Here is a 19796-nt window from a genome sequence, read left to right on the forward strand (position 1 = left end):
CCGTGGACACGCCCAGCCTCGCCGCATTGAACGGGACGCGTCGAGACGCGGATCTCGTGTTTTAATGGAGGCTGGGGGTCTCTTGATTGGTGAGCCTGGTTCAGCCTCGCCAGCACAAGCTTACTCAAGCGGGCTAGCTTCTCTGACGCCACTTCAAGAACCAGCCTGAAGATGGAAGATGGTCGACGCTTCCACGGTCTTGTCCTATCATCCGTCACCTCCAAGGTGCATTGCAGCATCCTCCTGCTTGATTCTTCGGGATCACCATCGATGGACTAACGCGGCAGTTTTCTTCTGGTTTGCGCTGGAGATTCAGTCTTCCATATAGCCTATGCCCCCCAATCATGGCGAACCAGGCCCAACAGCATGAGGCAAGAGCCTTACTTGCTCTACTGGTAAAGGACCTAGAAGTCAGAGACCTCGAACAGAAGCGACTCGAAGAGACGTTGGTCAACCTGAAAGTCTTGGGGCGCAATGTCAACAATGTCTCCAGCATCTACAACGATGAGGGTATCAAGACACTGGGGAGCTATGCCTTTGGCGATTTCCCTCATTCAGTTCGCCAGGAAGCCCTGAGATGCATCGCAAATGCTCTCCTCTTGATCCCAGCAACTCGCAAGTCTTCGCTCAAAGTCGAGCTCGACCAGAAAGCAACCGATGCACTACATGATGCAAACGACGATGACGAATTTCTTCTATCGCGGATACTGTTCCTGTTGACTTACGACCCTGGCATTGACATGAAGACCTTAATAGCAGATCACGATCTGGCAAAAGCCATCGTGAAGCAGCTTTCGCGTCATGCAGATGAGGCGAAGAAGTCTTCACCTAAGAGCCCGGCTGGCCAGGGCAATATGGCACTGATGGAAACCCTGAAGCTTCTTTTCAACGCCACGAGTATCAAGACCGATCAAGATGCAAAATTTCAACCTGCTGTCGTTGAGCTCTTCCGCCTCCTCCTTCGCCTAGACGTTCCGTCCCCAGCGCTTCAGCCGCCGATGAGCCTGCTCGTGAACGCTTTGGCCAACCTGGATATGGGCCCTGAGATGGTGAAGGCTAGCGAGGTAGAACCTGCAGTGGACAAATTGATGACGATCCTAGAACAGGCCATCCAAGAGCACTCGTCGACAGAATTGGACACGGTTGCGATTCCACTCTTGACTGTCCTGAGGAGAATCAACGAGGTTGCAAGTCCCGACCTCCGCAGAAGGATGAAGGCACGGCTCTTGCCCAACGATGAGGAAAGAGATCAACCCTTAGGGAAATCATCTTCATTTGCGTCCCGGCTTCTGCGGCTAACTACGTCTTCGGGGATGTTGAACTTGTCTGAAGCCATCTCTGGGCTTATGTTTGAGCTTTCCGACAAAGACGCTAACGAATACGTCAAGAATGTGGGATACGGCTATGCTGCAGGTTATTTGATGACCCATAAGATCCCTGTCCCTGAAAGTGCAAAGAAGTCGCATATTCCGGGCGAATCCTCTAACGAGGTGCCCATCAACCCCATCACTGGACAGAGGCTTGACAAGGAGCAACCGATCGAACTGCCAGAAATGACACGAGAAGAAAAAGAACGAGAAGCCGAGAGAATGTTTGTGTTGTTCGAGAGACTCAAACGGACCGGGGTGGTAAACGTCAAGAACCCAGTGGAAGTAGCCAACGATGAAGGCAGGTTTGAGGAGCTCAGTGATTCTGAGCCAGAGTGATTCGAGACGGTTGGATCAATTGCTCCAGAACTCGCGGGGAGTCTTCCATGTTCTTTGCGCTTTGATATTGCTGTATACCAACGACGTTCTTGGAGGAGAACACTGCAGAAGAGTAGACCAAGCCAACCTGTTCCAGCCAAGTGCAATATACTCTGTACCAAGTATTTGTAATTTCCATCACGGCACTGGCCTGTTGTCGCTGGCGCCACTCGGATCAGGAAGTTAGCGGGTGCTGCCCACCCGGCAAGCGGGACTCCCCCGGCTAAAGAGGCTAAAGAGGCGAAAGAAGGGCCTGTCACAGGCTGTCAGAGCCTGTTCCTGCATAAACTCGAGGGTTAGTGGCCCCTTGGTGCCCTTAAACGATAAGCTTAACTGGCTGGATCCTCTGCTGCCGTGCTGGTCGCGACAATTACCTGATGCTGGCTGCGCTGGCAAAAATTATCCTCCTGTCGACCCCGTCTTCCCCATCACCTCACCTTCCCACCACCATCAACCACCACTACACCGTTCTTTCAGGAGGGTTTGCGCCCTTGAGCGCCATCAGTTCCCTTTCGCATCGCAGGAAATGGTCCATCGTGTCGAATTAGCAATGAATGGCACTCCCAAAGTCAACGGGGTCAACGGGGTCAACGGGGTCAACGGGGTCAATGGCCACTCAAAAGATGGCTTGCCGCAACGGTCCCTCTCATCCCGCAAATCGTCGTCCCCAATGGCTCCCGCTTTCATGACTTCTGCGCCGGGGAAAGTCATTGTCTTTGGAGAACACGCCGTTGTCCACGGCAAAGCGGCAATGGCTGCAGCCGTCTCCCTTCGATCCTACCTCCTCGTCACGGCGCTCTCGAAATCGCATCGGACAATTCAACTCGTATTCCCAGATATCGGACTCGATCACACCTGGAATATCGACGATTTGCCTTGGCATGTCTTCACAAAGACGACGCGGAAACCTCGATACTATGACATGGTGACTTCGCTAGACCCCGAGCTCGTCGCTGCCATGAAACCGCATATCGAAACAGTGTCTACCCATTTGAGCGCAGACAAGAGAAGGATACATCAAAATGCTGCTTCTGCTTTCTTGTACCTGTTTTTGTGTCTTCAGACGCCTGCTGCGCAGGCTTGTATTTATACCCTACGGTCCACACTACCGGTTAGCGCAGGACTGGGGTCGAGCGCAAGCATTTGCGTCTGCATCAGCGCTGCCCTTCTCAAACAGATCCATGTCTTGTCCGGACCACATCACGATCAACCGGAGGAAGAAATCCAGACACAACTTGAGAGGATAAACAAGTGGGCTTTTGTTGGAGAATTATGTATCCATGGCAATCCCAGCGGGGTGGATAACACGGTGGCAACGCATGGAAGGGCTGTTTTGTTCAAGAGACTGGACTATTCGAAGCCCCCGAGTGCCACGCCCCTAAAAGATTTTCCCGAACTTCCCTTGATGTTGGTCAATACCAAACAGCCCCGCACGACCGCGGCAGAGGTCGCCAAAGTCGCCACGCTGAAGAAGAAATACCCAGCCGTCACTGAGGCGACTTTGGACAGCATTGATGAAGTCACCATGTCAGCACACGCCCTCATCACCTCGGAAGAATTCGACCCTGCGTCTGAGCAGAATATCGAGCATCTAGGTGATTTGTTCCGCATCAACCACGGGCTGCTGGTGTCGCTTGGGGTGTCCCATCCCAAGCTGGAACACATTCGCGAGTTGGTGGATTACGCCGACATTGGCTGGACCAAACTCACGGGTGCTGGAGGTGGTGGATGTGCCATCACGTTACTCAAGCGAGGTGTTGACCCATCTGCGATTGTCGACCTGAAGCAAAAGTTTGAGGCTGCAGGGTTTGAGGAGTACACGACTACGCTAGGGGGCAACGGCGTTGGCATGCTCTACCCGGCGGTCTTGCACAACGGCACCGAGGAAGAAGGAGGCGAAGAAATTGACCAACAGAAGTTCCTCAATGCCAAAGGTGAGGAGGGAATTGAGGCATTGGTGGGTGTCGGCCTTGACGAAAGGCGGCCCGAATGGAAGTTCTGGAGATAGTCCAGCTGCGGACCTGTTCCTTGATGTTTTATTAGCGAAGGCGCAATGCATCAAAGATCAAGTGGAAGGGCTACTTAATTTAATGACGGAGCAAAAGTGCCAGCACTTTATGTATTATACTGTGTCAACGAGCAAGTTTCAACATGCAACGAGACGACGTTTTGTTCTGCATATCACGTGAAGCAGTCGGAACAAATCCTAGTATTTTCTCCGAAGCGGATTTCCTCTTCGTATTGTTCTCTTCATTCCAGCCAATTTCAGTTCAAATGGAGTGAATGCCCTGATGTGAATTTGCTGATCCCTTTGGTGCTGGCTATAAGACCGTCCGGTGACCCCGCATGACATGATCGCGAGGTTATCACTCCTTTGACTGGGCGAGCTGATTTGAATCAGGCTAGATACCTACACAGGGCCCCGTCCGGGGTTATGAGGGTTGCTCGCCACTTGTACATGCTTCTTCACTGAAGCCCTCACTTTTTTTCTGTTAGAAGCGATCACGAAACCATGGCTGAGACTGCTTCGACCGCGCTACCAAGAAGACCGAAGGCCAAGTCCAAGGAGCCGTTCTACGCCGTGTCGGCCTTGTGGAAAGATGTCGTCCCCATTCCGCTCATCGACGGCCCACCAGGTGCGAAAGATCCTGGCCCGGCGCTCGCCACCATCGCCTACTCGGTGCGGTATAGCGAAGCCATGTCTTATTTGAGAGCCGTCATGGCCACCAACGAGTTCAGTCGGCGGGCCCTGGACTTGACCGAGGACATCATCAGGATGAACCCGGCGCACTACACCGTGTGGCTGTACCGTGCCAGGATTCTCAAGGCGCTGTGGGAGGCAGAGGGAGTGAGTGTGGAGGACGGTGTCAAGGAGGAGTTGGAGTGGTTGGAGGGTGTCAGTGAGCGGAACTTGAAGAATTATCAGATCTGGTGAGTTTGTATATCATCCATCCCACAAGAATGACTTCTTCAGTGGTCGAACCAACCACAACTGCTATAAGACATGCCACATTTAATTTTTCGTCCCCCGACTTATGCCCTTCTCTCTCTCTGTGTGTGCAGGCACCACCGCCAACTCCTGGTCTCCCTCCTACCGACCTTCCCACCCAACGAACCCGAGTTCATCACGCACATGCTCTCCTTCGACGCCAAGAACTACCACGTGTGGACGTACCGACAATGGCTGTGCCGGCGGTTCCCGGACCCGCTACTCACGACAGACATGGAGCTTGCGGCTATGGACGCGCTGATCAACGAGGACGTGCGCAACAACTCGGCCTGGAACCACCGGTACTTTGTGTGCTTCGGGGCCGAGGAGCTGGCGGCCATCGAGAAGGAAGGCAATGGCAATGGGAATGGGATCCGGAAAGACGTGCTTGCGAGCGGCAAATTGGTCGTCGACGACGAGGTGGTCGAGCGCGAGATCAACTACGCCAAAGACCACATCGCCTGGGCGCCCCAGAACCCTTCGCCCTGGAACTACTTGAGGGGCGTGCTCAAGAGGGCCGGCATTCCCGTCACCGATCTCCAGGTCTTTTGTGAGGGCTTCGTCGGCGGCAAGGATGCGGATCTCATGAGTGACACGGGAAGCGTGAGGAGTAGTCATGCAATCGATTGGTTGGCCGATATCTATCGTCTGGACGGCAAGCTCGAGAAAAGCAGGGCCTGTCTGGAGGCCCTGGGCAACAAGTGGGATCCCATCCGGAAAAAGTACTGGGATTGGAGGGCGAAACAGCTGGCTAGTGACTGATTAGACGGTGCGAAGATGGCTGAAGAAAGGCTCGCCCTCGCCGGTGGAGGAGGCAGAATTGGATTGGATACGAGCAAAGGGTTTTGAAAGCGCCGTCCAGGAGTCTTCTACCATCACCTACAGTATGTCTAGGCGATTTCTACATTAAATCATTTCAATAGGCATAGGCTAGGGTGTTTGAAGGACCAACACATTCAAATGCCCGATACATGAAGCCCCCAAAAACTCCGGAAGAGGGTCTATATTTCTTTTCTCTCTCTGGTATCTAAATCTTCTCATCCTTGTCGTGCACAATAACCCTGATCCCCTGACTATCCAGTTTCACCCCGGCCGTGAACAGATCCCTCGTGGGCGTGGCGTCGGTGTCGTCCGTCTGGTACATTTCCAGATTATACCGCATGACCACGGCGGCGACGGACATGTACAGCTGCGCGTACGCCAAGTGCATGCCGATGCAGTTCCGGGAACCCTTGCCGAAGGCCACGATGTACTTGTCCAGACGGCTCGTGGTTTTGCCCTCGGCCAGGGAGGTCTCGTCGTCGAGCCACCGCTCCGGGTCGAATTTGCGGGGTTGAGGGAAGATGGTCTCGTCGATGAGGACCAGGTGTGGTGTCATGGCCACGGGCGTGCCGGCTGGGATGGTCCATTCTTTGTACTGGATCGGCCTGTCGTAGATCCGCGGCAGGCGAGACAGCATCCCACCGGCCATGCGGACGCCTTCTTTGATGACCGCGGTCAAGTACGGCATCTTCTCCAGCGATGTCCAGGGCGCCACGGGGTCGCCCGGCGGGATTTCGACCTTGGACAGCTCCGCGCGCATCTTTGCCAACACGTCCGGGTTCTTCATGATATGGTACGTGGTGATGGTGATGGCCCAGGCGGTCGTCTCGGAGCCCGCAGTGGCAATCAATACGCCTTCGTCGATCAGTCGTTCATCGCTCAATTCCTCCTCGGGGAGATCGCTCGACAGGATCTGCGCGAAGATGGTGTCCTTGCGCCTCTTCTCCGTCTTGATGGCCTCCATGGTCTCCGGGTCGGATTTGATCTTCTTCACTTGAACCCCGACGCGCTGCATCCAGGATTTCATGAACCCGACGGGAGGGACGAGTTTGATGGCCACGGATAAGGGCATGGAGCGGACGACGGCGCCGATCAAAGGGAACGAGCGCACAATGGCCGCCGAGGCGCGTCCGCCCGTGTTGACGAGCTTCCAGGTCATGGCCCATTCCGGGTGGTGGATGTAATCGTACGTCCAGCCGTACGAGCACTGCGTGAGGACGTCGGTGGTCAAGGCCAAATACACGGCTTCCAGGTCCAGCACTTCGCGAGATCCCTTGATCTTGTCCAGTCGCTCGCACATGACGGCCAATTTCTCCTGGATGACGGGGATATTCGCGACGATGCTCGCCTTTGAGAAAAAGGGGTTCAGCGCCCCTCGTCGCTTCCGATGGATCTCGTGCTCGACGGTCATGCCGCCGGCCGTGGGCACTGCAAACCCGCGTGTCCACCACGCCCATTTGTCGAGTTTCAAGCCGTACAACTGGTCAAAAAACTCCGGGTCGTGAATGTGCACGTCGTCCGGGTTGGTGCGAATCACGGGGCCGTATTTCTCGTGCATTTCCTTGATTCTCCACACGTATTGGTGGCCCTTGAAGACGTCGTAGTAGGTCTCATACCAGTATGAAGCGGCCGCGAGTTTGGAGCCGGGAAAGCGTCGGAGAGGGTGGAAATAGATCCTGTAGACTGCCAGGACGAGGTCGTAGCCGACTTTGGCCACGATCAGGTAGCCCACAAGGCCGAGCCATGTCGTGCACAGGCCGAAGCTGATGTCTTGTGGTGACACCATTTTTGCAGCCTTGGGGGTGTTCTTTGTTGAATTATGTTCAGTATCCGACAGACGACCTGCTCCCCAATGCTCGAAGAGCAGCACCTCTGATCACAGCACTGGGAGAAGGCGGTCTGATCATGTACTACTGCGAGTATTGCAATGCTCACTGGGGTCCAAAAAAATAGGGGGCAGGTCGGTGGACGGTGGGGGGCAAGGAGTCGTGAACTCGGCAGTCGGCGCCAAAAGGTAAAATGTCATTACAGCGTATTTTCCATGGCTTCACCCTTGACCTGTGCCAGCACATGGCCCAGCACATCCTGATCAAGACATGTCAATACCCGACATTTACAGCAGCAAACGCCCCTGCACACCGTTGACGATGCATATGCAGGACGACCATGGTCGAGGGATTGCGGACATCGGAACAAGCACCGGCAAGCGAGTTTAGACGGGCTGCCCAACTACCATAAAAGGGAAAGACCGCCTCGGGTGACGAGGAATCGAGGACAGAATTGACACGTCAGGCCTGATCGGCGGAGATTAAAAGAGACTCGGTTTCAGTTTGGAATGTTCATGCATGTCTATGGTCTTTTTGTGGGGTATCCATCATGAGCAGTCGAAGTCTTGAAGTCTTAACGCATTCAAGCATCTCCTTCGAGGCTTCGACATGTCGGTCGTCCTGCATTGTCGTCACATGGCGTTGAGGCCAATATCGGTCTTCCCCTGTGAGCGTCACTCGTTTCCGTTTCTCACGATTATGATCCAAAGAGTGTGTCAGTGATGAAACAGTCTCGTGCTCTGCTCGATGAACGTGATCCCCAGATTTTCCGCCGTGTCAAATACAGCGCCGTCGTTCTGTGAGCCAGTCGGGGCGGCAATGTATTTCACGCCACTTCGGGCGGCCCGGTATACGTTATCCACGAAGGGAAACTTGGTCCCATGTTAGTTGAAAAAAATAGTGGTCGTGGAAAAATGCACAAAACTTACAAAAGCATCACTTGAGACCGCGACCTCGCCGAGTTTGTCCAACCATTGCCGTCTCTCTTCAGGTGAAAAAGGCTTCGGCACGCACCCTTGTGCAAAATTGCTCTCATAATCCTTGGTCTCGAACTCGCTCTGAGGCGGGACCTGTCCAGAGCACAGCATGTCGATGGCATTGGACTTCTCCGACCGCTTGACACCCTTAGCCCACTCTATCGACAGCGTGCGTTCATGGAATCGCATCCACCAGTTGTCGGCCTTGTCGCCTGCTAATCGCGTGCAGTGAATGCGACTCTGTTGCCCAGCACCGAGACCAATGACTTGCCCGTTTAACGCGTAGCAGACAGAGTTTGACTGGGTGTATTTCACCGCAATGGTCGCGACGGTAAGGTCGCGCAGCGCCGAGGGCGACAGTTTTGGAGAATCTTTCGGCCGGATAATGGAGTTGAATGTGTCGATGGGCGAGATTTTGACGTCGTTCCGCCCTTGCGTTAATTGGACACCGTACACGGTGCGTGTTTCTTGCGCCGGAGGTTCGTAGTCCTCTTCCATTTGGAGTACCAGGTATTTACCCGCCTTCTTTTTCCTGAGGATCTCGAGGGCTGCCGGCTCATAGCCTGGCGCAATAACGCCGTCGGAAACTTCCCGGGAGATGATCTTCGCGGTGGGAACGTCGCATTTATCGGATAGAGCAATCACGTCGCCGAAGCTCGACATTCGATCCGCACCCCGTGCTCGAGCGTATGCTTGCGCCAGACCGGAACTCTCGATCCCTTCGATATCGTCGACCATGTAGACTCGTCGCTCCTTCTCATTCAAGGGTACCGCGATAGCGGCACCTGCAGGAGAGACGTGCTTGAAACTTGCAGCAGCTGGAAGCCCTAGGGCTTGCTTGAGTTCTTTCACCAGGGGCCAGGCATTCAGACAATCGAGAAGATTGATGTAACCGGGCGAGCCACCCAAGACTGTGAAGGGCAACTTCCCATTGCGCACGAATGCAGCTGCAGGTTTCTGGTGAGGGTTTGCGCCGTATCGCAGGGAGATCTGTTGCACGCCATTCCCGGCATATTGTTTACGGAAGAAGTCAGAGATGGCGGCGTCGTAATCGGCAGTATGTTCGAAAGCTTTCAGAGCATATCTTTGGCGACTCTCCTCAGGGATGTCGCCTTTATCCAATTCCTGAAGAAAATGGTGGTAATCTTCGGGATCACTCAGAATGGTTACCCGAGCGTGGTTCTTGGCTGCTGCTCTGATAAGAGTGACTCCTCCAATATCGATTTCTTCTACGGCTTCAGGGATGGTCACGTTGATCTTAGCAACAGTGTCCTTGAACGGGTACAGGTTGCAGACGACAAAGTCGACTTTGTTGATGTTCTGGTCAGCGAGATCTTTCTCGTCCGAAGCGAGATCTCGAGCCAAGATCCCTGCATGGACGGCCGGATGAAGGGTCTTGACTCGGCCGGAGAGCATTTCGGGTGCTTTTGTGATAGCAGAGACATCTCTAAGGAGCATTAGCGCATGCGGAGGGTTTGGGCAAGGCAGGAAATCCCGCACTCAACATCGAACCCAGCCTCTCGGATCATTTTCGCCGTGCCACCAGAAGCGAGAAGGCGAACATTCTGCTTGATCAAGCCTTTCGCGAGATCGAGCAGGCCAGTTTTGTCATAAACCGAAAGAATGGCTAACAGCGTTAGAACAAGGTGTGAACGGTGGAGAGCCCACGTGGCAAAGGTGACATGCCTATCTTCTGGGAAGCCATCGTACTAGGTATTGAAGACCACTCAGTACTTGGAGTTTGGAGATTTGGAGGGGAGAGTGACTGTGTTGGTGAATGGGTCGTCTACGGAGCAAGCCACATTGGTAGACAGTGATCAGGGGTAAGTTCTGCAGGAGGCTTTTGCCAGAAGAACTTCAGATGGATAATTAATTTTGTTTCTCGTCAACTCCCGGAAATGCAAAACATGCGATGTCGGCAGCGGGCAAGAAATTTCAATATTGCACTTGAAGGTCTACATGCTCGACAGGATGCCAAGCCCTACGGAGGAGTATTTTTTGGGAATATACATTGATCTGACCGGCCAAAACTTCCGAGGTTGTGCTCGCTCCAGAGCCAGAGACGTCTCATCAAACTTCCATGCATTGATTGACCGTTACGCCCCATGCACCCATGTGCTCCCCCACTGAATTCCTTCTGACAATCCTTGTGTCGGCGACTGAGCGTGTGGAGAATATATTGCTTCCTCCGCAAGGCATATGACATTATGGAGCGATCTGCGGCCTCGTGGGTGGGTGGCGCTCACTGAAGTGGCGGCCAAAAGTGTCTGTGCTGTGCTGGATGACATCAAACATGGGATATCGTCACCATCGTCCGAAGTCAAATCGCCAGATCGATCTGCGACAACAGGATCTGCCTTTTCCTATGTCACTCCAGTACATAGTCCTCCTCGAAGCACATGTATCGAAGTTGGTTATCTGATTCGTCTGTCCTTTAGACGAAGGCCCTGGTTCAGCCTGGTCAGAAAAGGAGGCTTGAGTGAAGAGTGATACATGAATTGCATTGTGAGGCCGCCTGAAAGCTACTCCCAACGTCATGAGCTCGGACTCCCTTCATCCCTCTGCTCCGCTTTATAGCTGCACAATGGCAGATATAATCTACAGCTCTCCTTCCGAGAGCCCTTTCCATCTTGACACCCCAAAGCCGTCCTCCAGAGGACACTGTAGCCGAATTAGTTCTGCATCCATTTCCATAACCTATCACCATGCAGAACCAAGAAGTTGAAGAACCTAGGCGAGATTGGGTTGCTCCAACCGAGAGAGACATCTCCTTCCAAGGTCTGCCACGCGAGCACGAGTCCCTGCTCAAGGAGACTTTGTATCCCGATGATGCTTACAAGGCAACGACCTACTGGGCCGACCTACCTGCTGGAGAACGGACGAAATGGGTGAACAACCAACATAGCTCGGAGGCCAAGCGAGAACTGAGTGAAGTCTGGCGAATGTTCAAGGCTGATCCTCTGGATCCAATCAACCGATATCTCCACAACTATGCTGTCACCGGCGTCGGATTCTTTACTGAAGGCTATGTCTTGTTCTCAGTGGGGAATGTTTTACCTCTCTTGGAAGTCGTGTGGCCTCAGTGCTTCAAGAAGTATTCAGTCTGCGACAAAACCATGGTCCAGGCCATCAGCTACATGGAGATTCTGGGTATCATCTGTGGGCAGATCCTGGTTGGTATCATTGGTGATTGGGTCGGTCGGCGATGGGGCTTGATTCAAGATGCCCTCATTATGTTGACCGGAACCATTCTTCTGACATCGATGTGGGGCGTTACGCTGTCCGGGTGGACAGTCATGTATGGAATCAGCCTCTTCTGGTTCTCGATTGGAGTTGGTGGCGAGTATCCCATGACCTCGTCTACCGCTATGGAAGGTATCCATGGCCAGGCAACCTCAAGGAATGACCGATTGCACCGAGGTCGATCTGTGGCATTGGCCTTCTTGATGCAAGGCTGGGGACAACTAGGAAACCAGCTGGTGCTTATCGTGGTTATGCTCATCTTCAACCACAGTCTCAACCCCGGCTACGGCAAAACCGCAGCACAAGCGACCTTTCGAATCTCCTTCGGTATTGCCGCACTCTGCCTCCTTTACTTTTTGTACCTTCGTGTGTACAAGCTGAAAGGCGTGGACGCGTCTCTGAAAGCCTCGAGAAAGAAAGGTCAAGTGACTGGATATGACGTGACGTCCTTGAAACTCACCATGAATCACTATTGGCACCGACTTCTAGCCACGAGCTTATGTTGGTTCTGCAACGACTTTCCTTTCTACGGCAACCAGATCTTCAGGAACGTTTTCCTTCAAATTGTCACTTCCAGTTCCAGCCAAGTAGGGACGTTGTGGCTCTATAATCTGATCAATATCGGCTGTGAGCTTGCTGGGTATTATATGGCGGCTCTCTTCATGGATCACAAATTTTATGGACGCAAAAGAATGCAGGCTGTGGGGTTTATCATGTCCTTCATCTTGTTCATCATCGCTGCAGCGCTCTACCCAGAGCTGGACGTCAAGGGTCCAGGAGGAAAGGCTTTTGAATTTATCTATTTTTTCAGCAGTTTCTGGATTCAGTTTGGACCCAACTCCACCACGTTCTTGGTGGCGGGTGAGGTGTATCCTGCGCCCATTCGAGCTACGGCGCATGGGTTTAGCGCCGCAGTTGGCAAGTTGGGAGCTCTGACTGCAACTGTCATCTACAACTACATCGGAGGCAGAACCAAGTTTTGGGTAAGTGATGGATTGTGTGTGTGTGACTTCTGAGAGGCGCGTACTAATAGATCCAACAGGTTGTCAGCTGGTTTGGCCTTATTGGCTTTATTCTCACCATCTTATTTATCCCCGATACAACAGGTCTCGACCTTCGTGAACAAGAGCGATACTGGCATTTTGTTCGGGAAGGACGACCTCAGGATTATCACGGCATCGCGATCCATCCCAGACATCTCAGTTGGTTTGAACGAGTCGTCTTGAAACGGCACCATCAGTATAACCCGGAGTTGGATCGTCTTGCTCGGATCAATGAGCTCAGAGAATTGTACGAGAAGGTCGAGGGTGCCAAGGGCGTTGAAACAGATGATGAAAAAACTCTCCCGGGAACGAACCAGGCTGATCTGGACGACAATGTCAGCAGGTACTTTGACATGGAGCGGCGAAGTGTGAAGAAGCCTAATTTGTAACTGTCAGCGTGTGCGAGAGAGATGTAGACTGGACGAGGTCTGCGTCGATGTCCTTCATTTACAAAAAGAGTTTAGACGACACAAAGACATGACATTTGGATGGGCTATTGATGTACACTATCATTTGACGAATAATTTGATACGGGGAACATAATAATGGCAATTTGCAAGCTACCTGTTCTCCCTTCATGGGTTTGTAGGATACATGAAGATGGATTCCTTGATTGTCTAAGCGAAAGATGGCGCTGCGGAACTGGAAACCCGGAATCGGCGGAAAAGTTATTCCGATTTGTGCTGCGTACCAGCCGAGCAGCCTTGCATGAGGTGCATAGACATCCCCCAGAGACTCCAGGGCTAGAGTGCCCTTGTTACGGCTCCGTAACTGGGAGCTTCTGATGGGCCTCGAAGCTCGTGAGACTCTTCACTGGGGTAGCGAGCCAGGTAGGATTATGCTCTACCTAATCATGCCGGGGAAATTCCACAATTGTTTGTTGTTGATATTCCGCAAACCCGCGCCGCTAACCCCTATATATCGCTAATCGTGTCAGGGGAACAAACATCACCCTGAGTCAGAACAGCCAGGTCGGGAGAAGGTGATACACACACTCCGAATGGCACGGATCCCGATTTCGGCAAGATGGGTGTGTTGAGGTGTGTTTGTCTGTCGATCCCAAGATAGCGCCCGTCACGAGAGCTAAGCCTCAAGCTCCCGCTTTGGCTTTTTCGCCTGCTTCTCACTTTCACTTCTATCTCACCGCAGTGCACATGAATTGCCAATATCGACCTGGTCCGGCAGCTTGCCATTGTCGTTCTTGAATAGGACATGTCGCTGTCGCTGTCGCAGACCTGCCAGCCGCCAGGCACCATTCACTCTGCACGTCCCGCTTCACACCTCATTCCACTTGCCGCATCATGTGACGCATGGGTGCCTGCCTGCCAGTGGTTCACGCAAACTCAATGTCACTGAGGCTCATTCACTTTTCTGGCGACGACTGGTTCTTCTCACATAGACGTTTCTTCAAGACTACCTTGATTTTTCACGCCCTGATTCGCACCTCGAAATATTCTTCTACTCGCCTCTCTTTGACCAGATATTTCTCTTTCACCTCATCCATACTCTAGTTCGAAATATTCCCTCTATCACTCCTCACACAGACTTCGCTGGTGCAAAGTGTGAAGAGCCATCATGTCTTCATCAAAGTCAAAGCGTAATCGTACACTTCCTCACCGCAATCGGCAGCATGTCCTCCGCCCGATCGCTCAGCCTCAAGGCCCTCCTGCTCCTCGGCCACAAGCAGAGACTCGTCCTCCACCCTCTGGCCCTGTCGCCAAAGCCACCAGACCTGCACCTTCCCGATCTTCGAAGTCTTTCCCTTTCTTCAAGTTGCCTGGCGAGATCAGGAACCGGATTTATGATCTTGTCGTACCCGAAGCTCGGGTGATCATTTCAGCCAACCATCCTCAGAAGGAACTTCAGCTGATGAGGCAACGAGAACCCTGCAAGAAACACAAGCCACCACCGCATCGTCTTCTGGGCCAGTTCACCGGCAACGCAACCGAAGCCTCTCTCTTCCTGACCTGTCGTCAAATGAACCGAGAAGCTGTGAGGTTTATCTATTCTAGAACCACTTTCTGCTTCGACCGTGTTGTCGTGTTACGGAGTTTCCTCAAGACCGTTCCCGAAGAAGCCCGCGCCAGTATCCGCGCCCTGGAGATCACCCACGTAGGGTACGCGGAACCGAGGCTGCTGGACGACCGAAGGTGGAAATTGAGACACGATACGAAATGGGCGATGGTTTTACGACAGATCCAGCATCAGGTGACCGCGCTTCGACACCTGAGGCTCAATGTCACCTTCTTCGACTGGCCGTGCCGACTTGATGTCTCTGAGAAGTGGGCTCGTCCTTATCTGGAACTTGCTGGGGAGGGCGGCCTGCTGCGGGTGGAATTTACTCTGGCTCACGAGTGCTTCCATGAGGTTAAGGTAGCCGCAACGGCCAAAGAGCTGGAAAACAAGATGATGAGCGCAGAAGGGAAAAAGGCGAAAAGACGCGAGGCAGAGATGGAGAGGAAGCGACTGGAGGAATCCAAACGCAAAGCCACCAGGGCCTTGAAGATCAAGCTTCCGCTTGGCGACAATCTGCCCAACGTGAACTTGAATATGCCTACCAAGAAGGTGGTGAAGAGCAAAGGGCTGGAGCAATACGCGGTGAAAGAACCTCCGTGTGCATATTGTTGAACGTGGTATGACTTGGCGCTGGGGGTGGACTTGAGACGGATCTGTTGGGTGCGTTGCCATCCACACATGGGCAGACTATGGGGAGGATGAAAATATTCGGCAAACTATGATCAAACAGCATTATTGAAGGCTGTTTGGCGCAAGGCGGCTAGGGAAAGCCGTGAACGGAGTACGGAGGAACGTGATGACTTTCCATGGAGGGGGAGGGACAAGGGATAGCTGTGCTGTTTATGGGTGAGAACTGGAGGCCAACAGGACAAAAAGAGCAATACGGTGCAGTTTTCGATAGAAGCGGGCATGCATGATCTCTGGGAACGGATGGAGGTTGACTGCCAATCACAAATTATTACGGGACACCAAAGGATAGCGGTGGGCAAAAGAAGTACAGAGTATGCAGATACCTACCTTACTATGGGGGGCTACCTAGAGTATCTCGTACATAGGCTGGTACCTAGTTCCAAACATAGAAATTCCAGGGTGGAAGATCATGCCCAGGGAATCAGGGACCAGAAACTCGGCGGCTGCAGGTGGCAGCTGGACGGACCAAAAATAGCCAAATGGGCCGAGGGACCTATACTTGTAGCTGGGTGCACGGCGGGTGCAGGGCATGGGACGGAGGAGGGAAGTGATGAGGGGACATCCCCACTGCAGCCGGACTGGCCTAGAACCTGCAGCGGAAAGCCACTACTAGAGGACCTAATACCACACCAGTCCATTAGCGAGTAATAATGCCTTAGGTACCTACCTAGGTAGGTAGGTAGGTAGGTATGCTACTCAGGTGCTTGCTGGGCATCCAGCTGCTATCCTTAGGGCATCCATGCCTATGAAGACTTCTAGCAGTGACTTGCCCTGTAAATGGCTTCCGAGCACCTCCCACCTGGTCCCTGCATCCCCGGTATCCGATCTTTGTAGCAATAGCCAGTCGTGCCAGTCTTTGGCTCGGCCTGAGATAGCAATCCGCATGCCACCAATGCAGTGGGTGCAGCGCATCACTTGATTGCCACTGGCCGGCAATGTGACGGCCCAGTTCTATCGCTGCTCATTCGCCACGGCGCGGCGCTTCGTCAAGACCTCATGTCCAATCAACCCGCTATTCTTCACCTTCATCACCTTCGATGCCCCTCCTGGCTGCATCCTCAGTGCTTCTCTCATCAGTCCTGCTCTCCCATCCACCCGCCTGTCCAACCCCAGCATGCTGCTGCTTGCTCCCATCTGCTCAAGCGCCCAGGTTAATCCCCCTCTCCCCCATCTCGGAAAAGAATGGATTTCATCTTAACATAGTCAAGTTCACCTGGTGGGAAACGAAAGGTAAAGCCGAAGCTTCATTTACTACTCAAAGGCAGGCCTCGTCCCCGTCCTCTTCCCTCCTCCTTCTCACCTTCACCTCATCCTCCAGCCTCGATCCTTCGCCCTCTCTCCGTACCCTTATATTCATATACCCATAGCTCGCGCAGGCTTCGCTGAGTCGTTGTTTCTTTTCTTTGATCTTGGCCCATTGCCCCCCCGAGCACCGCCCTGCATTGCCCGCCTTACCGCAACTCCCTAGAGGAGAGGAAACTAAGAGACCGGTTGACCGACCTCAAAGCGCCAATTGCGACCAGGCCTGTTCCACCCTGTATTGTCTGGCAGACTACGACTTGCACCATTCGAACAAGTCACACTCGGGCCCCGCGAAGCGCCTTGGGTTGTCAGCTCACAAGACAAAGTCGTCCAACCTAATACTCGGCCTGCTCGCCCATCAGCCTTCTGTGTCTCTCTCTCACCCTTCCCTCCACCACCTCACCACCGTTGAATCTTTTTTCTTTCTTTGCCCTAGATCAGAGCTGGTTCTCGACGATATAACAAACCATCATTTTTCATATAACGCTCCCTGCCGGATATCGAGAGAACATCGTCCTCCGCTGGTATATCGGTTCCCGTCTCACGTCAGCATCGGTCTGCTACCGTCAAACCTTCCGACATACGAAAGGGCATCTGCAAGTGCACCACCAAGGCGTGCTCCGATCAACTGCCACCTGCTGCTTGGGGAATCCCTGTCCAACGCTACACAAGACCGGGCTGAGTTTATCGCCTCTCCGATAAAGAACTGGTCCTTTCCCTCCCCACCATGTCTCCATCAAACTTCGCGCCTGTGTCTCCCATCGACATCACTGTCGACTCCCAACGCCGCTCAAACCACACTGGACGTTTCGCCAACGATCCAGACTTGGACGAAAAATCAGATATCAAAGCAACCACTCGCTCGCTCCGGACGAATTCAACGGCCTCGTCACGCTCTTCCCTTCGTGGCGGCGACAAGCGCGTGAGGCGGGCTCGCTTTGCCGAAGCCACCTCTGTCTTCTCGCCCGCCTCAGGTCCTGGTGAGAGTCAATCACCCTTTGCCGATCCTCCTGCCACCGGCAACATGGAGAACGGCTTCAGCAGCTCCAAACCATCAGATGTGGGATTCGGCTACATCGCAGACAATCAGCCCGTCGAGCAGACGGTCTATATTCGAGCTGATCCCAATGGCGCCGCAGGACAGCCTCTCAAATCCGCCTTGAAGACACCAGGCACCGCATCCAGAATGTTGAACCCCCTCTCTCCAACGTTCCGAGAAGAACAGCTCCTCGAGAAGGAGGAACTGAAGACCGAGATCCAACAGGCCAAAGATCTGGTAAGTCTTGTCCTTCTGCTCTTCTCCACTCGCTCTCTAACCGGGAATGCAGAAAGTCAAAACCCGCGTACGCATGGCCAAAATGGTCCTTCGAGGCGTCAACTTCTCTTGTTCCCTCATCGTCCTCGCCATGCTTTCGACTGCCCTGACGATTTTCCATGCCACCAAAACCCTCCCGGCGCGCAACAACCTGCCCCCGTGGGCGTCCGGCCAAAAGACCTGGCCGCAAATCGTCGTTTTGTCCATTTCCTGCATCTCGCTCCTCTTCTCCATCATCGTCATCCTGGCGTACTGCCGTGGTGGACACAAGCGCGCGGAGAAGGTCGCCGTGTATTACACCATGTTTGCGGTCGGGTGGTTCATGTTCAGCACCGTCATGTGGCTGGTCGCCGCGGGCATCTTGCACGGCAGCAAAGCCTCGGGCAACGGACAGGATCTGTGGGGCTGGTCGTGCAAGGAGAACAAACGGCGCCAACTCTTCCAAGACGACATCCACTACGCCCTGGTGTGTCGACTGCAAGATTGGTCCTTGATCTGCTGCATTATTGAGGTTGTGGTCGAGTTGATCGTGATCGCCATCTACGGCATTGTCTTCTACCGATTCTGGAGCAAGAACCGACTCCGGAAATCCATGGACGCCCGCGATCGCGCCCGCACCGATCTCTACCTCGCTCAACTGAGGACCCAGTCTGCACCGAACACACCGGGCTTCGCCCAGACACCCCGAACTCCTGGGTTCCCATCTGCGCTCAAGAGCCTGGCGCCGCGGGACATGTACTCGGCCGCGGAACAAGGCGTCGCCGTGTCTCCGACACAATTCACCACCTCTCCACCCAGCAACACGACTGCATCGCCATTCAAACTTCAAGCGCCACCCATCCGAGTGACGAAAGCGACCCCCGTCTCCACCGCGACCGAGGGCATTCCCTCACCGAGACTTTTCTCTTCCTCATCACCGCCTCCTCAACCGCCCATGTCTCCTCCGCCAGAAGAGCGGATACACCAACACATGGCCGCGGCGCCCGGGGAACAACAGTACGAGGCCGTCCCGATTCCCGGGGCCAACTACGTCCCGCCCAGTTACAACAACCATGGGCATCCGGGGCAGGCGTATTAAAAAAAGAAACGGAAAGAGATGACATGTCTCGGCGGAGAAAGGGGGTCAGGAGGATCGCCTTAATTGGGATGCATCATATTGTACAGAACTAATATAGTGGAGGCCAACGGAGCAGGTGTTTGTACGTGGGATGAAATATCATGAGCGCTTACTTGTCATTTTTTACAAAGCTTTACCAGCCTTTTCTGGATCAGAAGGGGATGAGGAAAACCAAGGTGCTAAGAAGGGCAGGACCAAACCCACAACCCAAGACTTTTTGTGTATCTAAGTCGAGAAACCCCTTCTTTTTTTCTCTTTTCTTGTTATCCTTTCCCCTTTTTTAACTTCTTGGGAACACAAAGAAATCTTTTTGGAATGTAACCATCCGCGAAGCGAGATATCCTCCCCGCCTCTGTGATCGAGGTTTTTTCGAATCGAAAATACAAATGACACAAAATGTGAACAGGCCATTTTTATCCCCAAATCCATTCAAATCTGAAAAGCAAAAAAAGAGTCTGAGACTGAGATGGCAATATGTACTCGTATTAACTCGTCGTACGGAGGTATAGTATATATAATACACCCCTCAAAAAGTCCTTTGCCCCCTAGGTGAGCGGTTCAGGAACCGCCTTAAAAGCCCGTATTAATTAGACCCCTTGAACAGCCCTTGACTAATAACCCGTTCCACCTTCCGGGGAGGGGGCAAAGTGATAACCACAGTATCTGTCGTCTATTATCCATCAATCCTTTGGTTATGTCCCATGCCCCTCC

At 53.3% G+C, this 19796-nt stretch overlaps 8 protein-coding genes across 8 annotated transcripts; 6 read left to right on the forward strand and 2 right to left on the reverse strand.

Annotated features, from left to right (window-relative positions):
• Positions 1-344: 344 nt before the first annotated feature.
• Z520_06692 (uncharacterized protein) lies at positions 345-1706 on the forward strand (the record flags this gene model as incomplete). The annotated part of the gene is made up of 1 exon (XM_016777192.1): positions 345-1706. The coding sequence occupies one exon, from the start codon at positions 345-347 to the stop codon at positions 1704-1706; it is 1362 nt and encodes a 453-aa protein (XP_016632037.1).
• A 589-nt stretch (positions 1707-2295) lies between these two features.
• On the forward strand, positions 2296-3753 carry Z520_06693 (uncharacterized protein; the record flags this gene model as incomplete). Its single annotated transcript, XM_016777193.1, has 1 exon — positions 2296-3753. One exon carries the CDS (start codon positions 2296-2298, stop codon positions 3751-3753), a length of 1458 nt encoding a protein of 485 aa, XP_016632038.1.
• Positions 3754-4257: 504 nt separating this feature from the next.
• On the forward strand, positions 4258-5496 carry Z520_06694 (uncharacterized protein; the record flags this gene model as incomplete). Its single annotated transcript, XM_016777194.1, has 2 exons — positions 4258-4676; positions 4809-5496. 2 exons carry the CDS (start codon positions 4258-4260, stop codon positions 5494-5496), a joined length of 1107 nt encoding a protein of 368 aa, XP_016632039.1.
• A 265-nt stretch (positions 5497-5761) lies between these two features.
• On the reverse strand, positions 5762-7342 carry Z520_06695 (uncharacterized protein; the record flags this gene model as incomplete). The annotated part of the gene is made up of 1 exon (XM_016777195.1): positions 5762-7342. The coding sequence occupies one exon, from the start codon at positions 7340-7342 to the stop codon at positions 5762-5764; it is 1581 nt and encodes a 526-aa protein (XP_016632040.1).
• Positions 7343-8098: 756 nt separating this feature from the next.
• Z520_06696 (bifunctional purine biosynthesis protein ADE17) lies at positions 8099-10064 on the reverse strand (the record flags this gene model as incomplete). The annotated part of the gene is made up of 4 exons (XM_016777196.1): positions 8099-8254; positions 8312-9806; positions 9860-9986; positions 10028-10064. 4 exons carry the CDS (start codon positions 10062-10064, stop codon positions 8099-8101), a joined length of 1815 nt encoding a protein of 604 aa, XP_016632041.1.
• Positions 10065-11064: 1000 nt separating this feature from the next.
• On the forward strand, positions 11065-13034 carry Z520_06697 (uncharacterized protein; the record flags this gene model as incomplete). The annotated part of the gene is made up of 2 exons (XM_016777197.1): positions 11065-12585; positions 12645-13034. The coding sequence occupies 2 exons, from the start codon at positions 11065-11067 to the stop codon at positions 13032-13034; spliced, it is 1911 nt and encodes a 636-aa protein (XP_016632042.1).
• A 1186-nt stretch (positions 13035-14220) lies between these two features.
• Positions 14221-15273, forward strand: Z520_06698 (uncharacterized protein; the record flags this gene model as incomplete). The annotated part of the gene is made up of 1 exon (XM_016777198.1): positions 14221-15273. One exon carries the CDS (start codon positions 14221-14223, stop codon positions 15271-15273), a length of 1053 nt encoding a protein of 350 aa, XP_016632043.1.
• A 2107-nt stretch (positions 15274-17380) lies between these two features.
• Z520_06699 (uncharacterized protein) lies at positions 17381-19046 on the forward strand (the record flags this gene model as incomplete). Its single annotated transcript, XM_016777199.1, has 2 exons — positions 17381-17929; positions 17982-19046. The coding sequence occupies 2 exons, from the start codon at positions 17381-17383 to the stop codon at positions 19044-19046; spliced, it is 1614 nt and encodes a 537-aa protein (XP_016632044.1).
• Positions 19047-19796: the final 750 nt, after the last annotated feature.

Source organism: Fonsecaea multimorphosa (genome assembly GCF_000836435.1).
Source record: "Fonsecaea multimorphosa CBS 102226 unplaced genomic scaffold supercont1.12, whole genome shotgun sequence".
Classification (NCBI taxonomy): domain Eukaryota; kingdom Fungi; phylum Ascomycota; class Eurotiomycetes; order Chaetothyriales; family Herpotrichiellaceae; genus Fonsecaea; species Fonsecaea multimorphosa.